Source organism: Rhagoletis pomonella, unplaced genomic scaffold (genome assembly GCF_013731165.1).
Source record: "Rhagoletis pomonella isolate Grant_MI unplaced genomic scaffold, Rhpom_1.0 Rhpom_scaffold_00016, whole genome shotgun sequence".
NCBI lineage: Eukaryota > Metazoa > Arthropoda > Insecta > Diptera > Tephritidae > Rhagoletis > Rhagoletis pomonella.
In genome coordinates, this window is record NW_023458570.1 from 886,285 (window position 1) to 897,611 (window position 11,327).

An 11,327-nucleotide genomic window follows, 5' to 3' on the forward strand; every position below is an offset into this window, starting at 1 on the left:
AATTTATTATATACATACAAGCAAATACCCAGCGTGTTTCACTGCACCTTAAAAGTAGTATTGTGTTGTTTGATACCCGTATTGCAGATAATATTTCATTTATATTATCAATTTAATTTAATAAAAATTTTCAAACAGGTGGCAACCCTCCCTCGGCAGTAAACTTTCCTAAACCTCTTCAGTTTGATACACACATTGCAATATTCAATTTATCTTATCAATTAAATTAAATTTTCAAACAGGTGGCAACCTTCCACAAAAATATTTTGGGCTGTAAGTCTTGTCGAACCTATTTCTTTTAACATCCATATTGGAATATTTACTTTAACTTATCAATTGACTTAAACTGCAATTTTAAAGCAGGTTGCACCTTTCTATTTTTTCTTTCTATATTTTAATCAGGGTTTGAAATTGCTTGACTATTTTCAATGCATTCGCAATAGCTTCGCTGCGACTTAAGAATAAAATTATAGTTTAAAAACTAAAACCTCGCTATTATAATTTCAATTCGTATTGTCATCAGGTATGAAACTTGAGAATAGAAATCCCGAGCTAATAAAAGGGAGGTAAAAATAAATCAGCGACAGCAAACAGCAAATGCGAAAGGAGACATGAAATGTTGTTGTTGTTGTTGTTGTAGCGGCACTACTAAGCCCCGCCTTTTTCGGGTCTACGTTCAATCATTGTCGTCGAGCTCAACTAACGGGAGGCCCAGGAAACGAGCTGTTTCGATGGGTTCGGACCAGAGGGAGAGGGGTGTTAGTCGAGTCGGATTGAGCTGGCATGTAAAGAGGTGGTTGGTGTCGTGGGGGGACTCTCCACATTCCGGGCACTCATTGGGGATATTGGGGTCGAGTCTGGACAGGTAGCTGTTAAGGCGGCTACAGTATCCAGACCGTAATTGAGCCAGGGTAACGCGGGTCTCTCGTGGCAGTTGAAGCTCCGTCTCTTCTACAGGTGGTGATTGGGCTCGTATTACGGCATTCATAGGTCGAGAGTCAAGGTAGGTAGTAACTGACTCTCTATGAATGTCGTTTATGGCTCGTCTGTATGTCGTCGGGTCCAATGGTTGGTCTATGTACTGTTGGACTGCGTCCTTGTACACGAATAGGTGCCCCCTGACGTGCCTGGGCGGAGGCTCCTCCTGAAGCAACGCTCTGTTAGGGTGTTCACTTCTGTGACACCCCACCAGAAATTGCTTACAGAGCATTTTGTTGTGTTCCCTGACGGGGAGCACTTGGGCCTCGCTGTGCAGGTGGTGCTCAGGCGTCATCAGAAGGCACCCAGTCGCTGTCCGGAGTGCGGCGTTCTGACAAGTCTGTAGCTTCGTCCACTGCGGCCAACTAGTCCCCGGCGTCCAAACTGGCGCAGCATAGTTTAGAACCGGCCGGCCAATTGCCTTGTATGTTGCCAGCAACGTTTCTTTGTCTTTGCCCCAAGTGCTGCCGGCGAGCGCTTTAGGACCTTGTTGCGGCTCTGTACTTTATTGACAATTGCGGTTGTGTGCGTGGATAAAGAAAGCAGGCTATCGAAGGTGACTCCTAAGATTTTTGGGTTGTTTACAGTCGGTATTGGTGTGCCATCGACGTGTATACTTAACTCTAGCCTGACCTCCTTCGTCCAGGTGGTGAAGAGGGTCGCCGTTGATTTCGTTGGGGAGAGTGTTAGGCTCCTTGCAGTGAAGAAGCGAGAAAGGCTGGAGAGATAGTCGTTCACTTTTGAGCAGAGGTCATCAATTCCATTCCCGGACGCCAAAATCGAGCAATCGTCAGCGTATGAGATCAGGGAAACTCCCTCAGGTGGTTGAGGAAGTTTCGAGATGTAGAAGTTAAATAATAAGGGGGAGAGAACACCACCTTGTGGAACCCCTTGTTTAATCATTCTTGGTTTCGAGGTTTGATCTCGGAAGATTACTGACGACTGTCGACCACTCATATAATTCGCCGACCATCGCTTCAGTCCCTGTGGGAGTGAGGAGGCCTCGATGTCTTCTAGTAGCGTGGAATGGCAGACGGTGTCAAACGCCTTTGACAAGTCCAGCGCTACTAGGAGCGTTCTCTCACAGGGGCGGTTTCGATTTAGGCCACGAGTTAATTGTGTGTTTATGGCGTTAAGTGCTGTTGTTGTGCTGTGCACTTTACGGAATCCGTGCTGGTGCTTAGCTGGGGTCAGGTGGCAAGTGAAGTATGGGAGTAGTAGGGCAAGGAGCGTTATCGGGCGATAGGAGTCTCCTTTGTTGGCGGGCTTCCCCGGTTTCAGCAGTGGGACCACTCTCCCTGATTTCCACACATCAGGAATGATGAGAGTGGCCATGGACAGGTTGAGCACCTCCGTTAGGTAAGCTACTCCCTTAGGCCCTAAATGTTTTAGCATCAGCATACAGATTCCGTCGGGTCCAATGGCTTTGGAGGCTTTCGCCTTCCCGATGGCCCCCTTCACTTCACAGCTGGTGAAAACAAGTGGTGCACTGTTTTTTGGCAGCTTGTGCAGCCTCCTGGTCACTCGACGTTTGGCCTTGTCTACCGAAGGGTGCAGTGTGAATTGCCTACTAAAGTAGGCTGCACATTTCTTCGGGTCCGACGAAGCGCGACCTTCGAAAGAGATTTCCACTCTGTCATCACGCTCCGTTGGGTTGGACAGGGACGTCACGGTTGACCAGAGCTTACTCACACCAGATGTGAAGTTACAGGCCTTCAAGTGCTCCTCCCACTTTTTCCGCTTATGCTGATTTACCAGTTGCCGAATCTCCAAATTAAGGTCCCTCAGACGGGGGTCCCCGGGGTCGACCTGGCGTAGGTGGTCACGCTCGTTTGCTAGTACAGCTGCTTCGGCCGGGAAATTTGGGCGGACTTCCGCGATGCGTCCGGACGGGATGAAGCGAGCCGCTGCGGCAGTGACTACCCTGCGGAACTGGCGTTCGCCAGTGTGTATGTTTGTGGGTGTGGGAAGGGCGGCGAAGCTGCTCTCGGTGACTTCCGCGAAGCCGTCCCAATCAGCTTTGTTGAAGTTGGTATAGGTTCGGTGGTCCGCGAGAGCAAAGTCGGTGGGCTTATTGATCGAGATGACTATGGGTAGATGGTCTGATGCTAGTGTTAGCATAGGTCGCCATGAGATGCTATTGATCAAACCAGCGCTAGCAATTGTTAGGTCTGGCGAGCTGCTGCAGCTACCCATAATCCTGGTGGGGGCGTCGTCGTCGGGTTGGGAGGTTCGCTGCTGCCCAGAGGAGCTTCTCGGAGCCGTGCAGTCTCTTCGGGTGCTGGGTGCGTTGCGCGAGCGGGTAGCCGTGGAGGCTGATTGTGCCGTTTGGCTTGAGCAGCAGGGAGTCACATAGCTTGTGGTCCACTCCCGATGAGACCTAAGACCAGAGCAGGTTCTTAGGTGACTCCATCCGTTGCATGAGTTGCACCTAACCGAAGTGGAGTTTGGATGGAGTCGATTCTGGCAAACACAGCAGAAATTCGTTTCTGGTCCGGGCTTGGGCTCTACGCCCGCCCGGAGAAGAAGGATGCGGAGCAATCCGGCTGCAAGGAGTTGCTCCATGGACGAACAATGACTGAAATACAGCAAGGCAAAGAAGCAAAAGCAAAAATGAGAGTACATAAAACTCACTGCTTGCAGTAACAGCAAATTTTTCTGAACTGTTTGCTTCGGCTGACTGTCTAAGCAAAAACAAACTCCGATGTAAGCAGAAGCAAATGAGACATGAAATCACTGCAAGCAGTGAGTTTTATGTACTCTCATTTTTGCTTTTGCTTCTTTGCCTTGCTGTATTATTCTCGCAGTCGAAAGCAACTGTTTAAGCAAAATTTGAAAATTTGGCTGCGCGTATCAGTTGTTGCTTGTTGCTATTGTCATCCATCGGTGCGGACTTATTCATTTTATAAAGATTTAAAATAATGCACCGCGTGCAAACAGGAAAAATATTGAAAATTATTTCGATTTTAATGATGACAAAGCTATATGTAAACTTTGCAGTCATTCCTTAAATAGTAATAGGATTTTTAATTTAATTTAATTTACTCAGATTCAAAAAAAATATTCTGGTATGCAGTTTTATAGCCCATTCAATTTTAGTACAATAATGTACAAATCAGGGCCGGCAATCATTATGAGTAAAATAGTTTAAAACGGAAATGATTATTATTTGATTTTTATTTTTTCGATCACAAATAATATTTATTTTTTTATTTTTCGCTCAGAGATAATAATTATTATTGAGTTTTATTTATGATTATTTATTTAATTCAAAAGGCTTTGATTTTAATAATTTTTTTTTTGCTGACAGCTCGACGTATGTTCCTCCATATACAAAAAAAATTGCTCATACCTTGTATGGAGAAAAATGCCTAGAGCCGTCAACAAAAAAAAATTATTACAAATCACCGCGATTTCTTAGCTACCTCAAATTTGTACATTGTTGTACAAAAATTGAATGGGCTATAAAGCTGCATACAATTTTTTTAAATCCGCGTACAAATTTTAAAATTTTTATGAAAATTCGTCAAATTTTCCTTAATTTTGTATACAGTTTGAAACTTTGATTTATATGTTTTTTTTTTTAACAGCAGGCACCATATATATGTACAAAAATAACAAAAGAAATATAGCTTGCAAAACATTGTGAATATTTAAAAAACAAATAAGGGTGTATGCAGATATAATGGATTGAGCGTATATATGTACATACCATATATACATACCGCCAATTTTGTATAAAAATATGGTTCATTCAACAAAAAAAAAAATATAAAAATAAAATTCCTAAACTTTGTGCAAAACTCGCGAAAATTCAGCAAATTTTCATCAAAATTTTCACCTTTTAATAAGATTTTTTAGAATTTTTTCGAGTATGCAGTTTTGCAGCCCACTAAATTCTCGTAAAAGAAAGTTAGTCAAAAATCGCGTTGATTTTTGAGAATTTTTTCTGTTGAAGGTGTTTTGTATTTTTTCCATATAAAGTATTTTCGAACAAATTTTTTTGTATGGAAGAGACTGCGTGAAAAAAAATTGCCAAAAATCAACGGTAATTCCTAGCTACTTAAAACTTGTGCTTTATTATAATATTTAATTGGGCTACAAATCTACATACTCAAAAAAAATCTAAAAAATCTGATTAAAAAGTTGAAAATTTGCTGAATTTTCGCGAGTTTTGCAGAAAGTTTAGGAGTTATATTTTTATGTTTTTTATTGTAGAATGAACTACATTTTAATGAAATCAGCGGAAAAACATTAGAATGAAAATTGTTGAATATTGTGAAAAATTTGCTGTGCCAATACTTTGTTCCGGCAGTGTATGTACATATGTACAAACATACATATGTATGTATGTACGTACAACCATACAAATGCATTTATGTGTGAAAGTACTCGCCAGAATAACGAATCAAGGAAGATAAGCAAAAGCAAGAATAAAACTACCCCAAACTTACTGCTTGCAGCAACAGCAAATTTTTCTAAACTGGTTTGCTTCGGCTCACTGTGTAAGCAAAACCAAACTGCGATGTCATGATTCAATAATACAAGGTTCGATAAACTGACAGTTGTCTCTCTCGCACCGCTCCCTTAGCAGCGGCACGGTGTTGCTTCTTTGCAAATTTGCTTGGAAAAAGTGTAGCTTTGGTGTGAAATAGAAGTATAAGCTTTTGTGCAATATGCTTATTTGTATATGCATATGAAGCCTATTTAACTGATAAAAACATAAATTGTTTTTAAATTGGATGTTTACATCAATCTTATAGTAGTTTTATTTTAATTTTGAGTCTTTTTGCAGTTTTTATACAGCTAAATAGCACATACATTACGTTACTCACATAGATATAACAATATTACGTTCAATATTTCGTTTAAAATGCCAGATTTCCTGGAAATACATTAGAATTTACAAAAGGAATTTCACTACTAATTGATTACTTTTCTACTACCATTTTCACACCAAGAGATTTCATTCCTCCCCTTTCTCCGTCCTTCGTAAATGCAACCTTTTGTAAGGCTGTCAATAATTATCTAACCTTGTATTATTGAATCATGCTGCGATGTAAGCAAAAGCAAATGATTTCATGTCTCCTTTCGCATTTGCTGTTTGCTGTCGCTGCTTTACTTTTCTTAAGTCACAGCGAAGCAATTGCATATGCATTGAAAATGATCAAGGGCTGCTTGCTTCAAAAAGCAAAAAAGTGTTGCTTATGCTATTTTAATGCATTTAATTTCAGGCATTAGTTTTCGAGTGATGCGCGTACAAACATAGAGACAGACAGATAGACAGTCAGACAAAAAGTCTTATGTTGCTCTAATAAAAACCCCCTATATTAATTTTTCTTTAATATCTATTGTATAAAAACATCGGCCTTTTACAATTTTTTTATATGTTTGGACTGAAAAAACGTAATTTCCTACCCAAAAACGTCTTTTTCAAATGTATGCACAAAGAATTGTTCTTATTAAACTTTTATTGTATACAAAGGTCTATATGTACGTACGTAAGGTATATTAAAATGTCATTTGCTCTGTCACATTTAAAATTCATTCTAAACTGGTTTGAGATCGTAAATATAAAAATCATTTTATGCATACACTTGTGATCAGCTGATTAAGTCACGATTTTGCCTGTTTCTTTTTTGTTTATTATTTTTCCATAAAAGCCTAGCTCATTATATAACAAACAAAATATAAATCCACATTTCAAAATTTGTGCAAAAATCATAAAAAATCTGCAAAATTTCAGCTAGATTTTGAACTTTTTATTCAGATTTTTGTAGAATTTTTTTGAGTATGCAGGTTGGTAGCCCATCAAATTCCAGGCCAATAATGTGCAAGTTTTAAGGTGCTAAAGAATCGCGTTGATTTTTAACATTTCTTTTTTCTTGTCGACATTTGGTTAAGTGGTCGGTTGTCGAAAATGCTAAATTACGTTCTGTTAAGAAGGAACATAGTAATATTTCAGCCTTTTTACGTTCATTACATTTTCAATAAGGGGCCCCATGTGTGTCATTTGTGTCATTTTCTTTATGCGCTTAATTAAGGGTTAAGTCATCTTTGTCCAAAGAATAAATATTTTTTGAAGCAGCTGCAGCAAAAAACAAAGCTTGTAAAGATTTATCAAGAAAATAATCAATTAAATTCCGCAAAATAACTAACTAAAAGCATTACTGATATTTTTTTTAATTGTTCATTATTATTTCTCACAAACTCCCGATCACCGCCACACGGCAACACTCGATTAGTTTGACAGCAATTTCAGCAGAAATAAAAACTGCTAGTGTAGCACGAGCAAGCTGAAATAAATTTGCGAAATCGAATTGAGCTCTTTCAGTTGCAGTCACACCATGCAACTTTAATTTCTGAAATTGATTTCCGAAAAGTGACAGGAAGGTCTTTGTGGCTGTTCACACATGGAAATAAAATTTCTCTTTCGCAATTTGACAGCGGAATGCGTGGAAAAGTGGGAAATATTGTCACGTCTGACACGCTCTTATTCGTCTTTGATGATAATAAAACATGATTTCTGCAAAAAAATTTCAATCAGTACCTTCAAAATTTCTTCGTCCGTTGCATATTTGTTTAGTTTCTTGAAATCGGCCTTTGCGACATATAACAGAGTACACGCCGCAATCATCGCAATATTTTGCATAATGAATTCGTCTTTGCTTGCATAACATAGAAAAAATGGAAATCTAAAAGTATAATTTTTATGTTAACAATCACAACAAAGAACAAGAAACAAAGCGTACTTAAAAATTGGCCAATTATTAGCTATCCAAGCTGTTATTAAGCTATTAATATACGGCTTTGTCAACTGCGATCGCGAACAGCCAAAAAAATCACAAACTTGTGTAAACTCGTTCAAGTCGGCTGCAATAGATTTTCGTTCAATCAAACGAATATTACTCGTCTAGCAATGATTAGTACTTAAAGCTTCTATTTTCACCTTCTGTTAGTTTCTTTGAAGCATACAAATTTGCCAACTCCTTTAAGGCATTTTCTTGATAATAGGAGCTGAAGGCAATAAGAGCCACTAAGAGCTGCATTACTACTGAACTTCGATTTTGTGCCAGATCTGTGGTGGAGTCCTATAACACAATTTATTTGGGTATATACATAATATTTAGGAAATGTGTGTGACTTTTTTTCCAACATACTGTTAAATTTTTCCAGTTTATGACAGCGAAAAGCTCCTGACACATTTTGTGATGCTCCTGAATATAAAATGATGATGTTGTACTCTTCAGCCAATTGGCATCCATTAGTGATGTTATTGTGCTTATCACAGAAAATTGAATTCGGAGAGATGGAAAGGACAAAAACTTTATCACAGATTTGCAAATATTTCTAAATCCTTCTTTTGTCCAGATTCCATCGCAATGCCGTGAGATCAGTCGAACAGTTTTCATCAAATTGCTCGCTATTTTTGTAGAATAGTTCTTTTTGTAAGCGATTTTAAGTAAAGATGTTAACGCTACGAACATATTTTCTAAAAGCTCAGTATTTGAGTACACATACTCGAAGATTTCTGTAAACAAAAAGAATTTATCGTAGAAAATTATATATTAATCAATGGCGTAAATCTTCACCTGGGAGCATTTCAACTAGCGTATCAATGATTTTGTGGTCCATGTGGTACAATCGGAAAATTAGTTTTAATTTGTCTACGAACCATACACCTATCTGACAGTTTTCGGCCTCGCACTTACTTTTTTGAGTACAAAATATCTGAAATCATGAAGTATTACAATCGGATCTTAATAGCGGTAGGCTCTTAAATAAATGTATGTACTTTTATGAGTGGGAGAAGAATATCTAAATCGTTACGAATGTTGAATACATATCGGCATATATGATGGAAGGCATCTTTTTGGTGAGTATTACTAGCACATAGTTCAGCGAGAATACGCAGCGATGTAAAACGAACATCGGCCCAGTCGCTGCTTTTACTTCGCTGGTGCTGAGAAGCTGTAAAAAAGTAGAAATAACAAATATGGAAAACAAGCTCAATTACATAACATACCGCTATGCAGTAAACTTGCTCCCAAAAAGTTAACCAGTTCCTCTAGCGGCTGTGTCTCTAAAAACTGTATCAATACCTGACTGGAAGTAAAAGCTTTTATAAACGCTTCTAAATGTTGCAGAATTTCCAATAATTCTGTTTGTTCTATAATTCGGGGATCATTGCTTTTCAATTGAAACTGCAGGAATAAAGAAACCAATAAAAAAAAAAACAAAGTATTAAGAATCCCCTGGTTATTTTATCATTATGTAGGCAAAACTGACCTCCATATGGCTAAGGAAAAATCCAACACGCTTAATTAGTGGACACTGTGCTAAATTTTCTTTTGTAAACACTTTATAGTACAGCAACGCTTTCGACAAGTCTGCTAATTTATACAAGGATGTCAGGTCTGAAATAATACTGGCACAGGAGGTTTCTTTTGAAATTTCCAAATTTACTGTACGCATCAGTAATTCATAAGTATTCTGAAACAAACAATTATTCAATGATTTGGACAACGCGTTCATTGGGTGGGCCAATTTCGATATTGAATTCAAAATTTTTCCGTGGTCCTCCAGGCAAACAAATTTTATGTTGTATTTGTATTGAAGCATGTTTAGATCATACGATTGTCTTTGTATTTCATCTCGATAAGCGGTCGATGAAAATATTTGCTGCTCATCTAGGAAATTTATAACTGCAATCGCGCATGTGTCGTTTATCAGCGTAATGTTGACTGGGGCGATATTAAGTAACATGCTCCTGGCATTGATTTTATCGTTTACCTCATAGGCCCAATTTATAATCCTTTCAATGGTGCTGGAATTTTTGTCCACTCCACAAATATCAGAATTTATTAAAATTTGACGTATAGTTTCAAACGCTTCGGCACGCCTCAGAATGCTATTAGTTATAATAGATTGGATTAAATTGTTACTCGCTTCTGACGATAGCTTGCCATGCTTTATTAAAGCTTGCAAAAGTAGTTGTTTTTCCATTATAATAATATTGTTCTCAGATGACTCGGAAATTAAGAAATTTACAATTTTGTTCCATGTCTCCGTACAATCACTGACATAAACTTTATTGAGGCTTGAAATCTGCTCCTTTTCAAAAAATAAAATTGCTATCAAACTTCGGCGTATACTGCGCCAAGTCATCGCATTCGAAGAAATGTTTAATACAGTTGATATCACTTGCAGCAACTCATGGTAATTGGTGAGATTTATTACATTTTGCTGATTACTTAGTAAAGAACCTAGTATTGCAAACCTGAAATATATGGATGTATTCCTAAGCGTATTAATACACAGCATACATATTTTGCAGAAGAAGTCTAATTGCGTAACTTAATTGCCAATCAGTATCCTGCTATGGTTGCGCATACTAGAACTTTTTTATATACTAATGGAATAAGTTTATGTATGAAACTTTATAGAACATCATCTCTCTAAAATAACATAAAACATGGGATCCTAAACCGTTGGTAAATATTTTGTAGACATTTGCGGTCACATTTTTGCTAAGCGTTTGGCTGAGCTTATCCTCTAATTTGTGGTGTGTCTCTTGATGTTATAACACAAATGGATGGACCCTCAATTTTACCTCCGAACCGCAAATGGTTTATGGCACAAATGAACTCGGAGGTTTGCTATTGCTTGCCAAAGATTGACCGCTGTTAGATAATACTCTTTTCTATTGTTATATATTGCTCGGATCAAGAATTGAACCCAGGTCCTACCAAGTGGTCGTTCGCACCTCTAACCACTCGGCTACAGCGGGTATCCTGACATATTCTACTCTACCTTATAAATATTTTGGCGAACGTTCGAAAGTTACCTTGATATCCAGTACGCATATCGGACTGAGACCGAAATCATAACCAACCTTGGTTTTCCAACGTTCATAGTATATTGGAAATACATTCGAGATGGGTTCGAAAAAAATGGAAACAATACTACAAGAGAGATAGTGGAATCCTGCTCATTCTCGAAGAGAAATATAAGACAGTCACCCTCTCGCATTAAATTTCAATTTCAATTCGATAATGGGCTGGATTTCGAATTCAGAATGAAGGGAAAATATATTCGATAACGAGGGTTCTGTTTTACTGGAAAATGGCCTAGTTCTCGAATCGAATACTAACCTTTTCCACATTCGTTATCGAAGGTGGGACTTGAAAAAAGTGTTAGTTTCCCAATCATTCTCAAATTGTTAACCAAGCCCAATGTTTATTGGGTACATAAGAAACATATATACACATGTATGTATTAGAGCGGGTCGATTTGTATAGGACCGAAAAAACGGAAAAATCGCATATGCGGAAAATGCTCTACGGATC

General features: G+C 38.3%; 1 protein-coding gene across 2 annotated transcripts in view; it reads right to left on the minus strand.

Moving 5' to 3' along the window:
* The window catches only part of LOC118749451 (serine/threonine-protein kinase ATM), a 60,019-nt gene extending 49,637 nt beyond the window's left edge, over positions 1-10,382 (minus strand). The window contains exons 1-8 of one of the 2 annotated variants that reach the window (XM_036484251.1): positions 9,268-10,323; positions 9,005-9,182; positions 8,774-8,949; positions 8,571-8,709; positions 8,139-8,509; positions 7,928-8,069; positions 7,731-7,851; positions 7,529-7,673 (exon numbers count right to left, since the gene is read on the minus strand). In XM_036484251.1, coding sequence (XP_036340144.1) covers positions 7,529-7,673; positions 7,731-7,851; positions 7,928-8,069; positions 8,139-8,509; positions 8,571-8,709; positions 8,774-8,949; positions 9,005-9,182; positions 9,268-10,302 — 2,307 coding nt within the window. In that variant the 5' untranslated portion in view covers positions 10,303-10,323. Of the gene's footprint in view, positions 1-7,528; positions 7,674-7,730; positions 7,852-7,927; positions 8,070-8,138; positions 8,510-8,570; positions 8,710-8,773; positions 8,950-9,004; positions 9,183-9,267 lie in introns of both variants that reach the window. The other variant, XM_036484252.1, reaches the window with a different exon arrangement.
* Between the last annotated feature and the right edge of the window lie 945 nt (positions 10,383-11,327).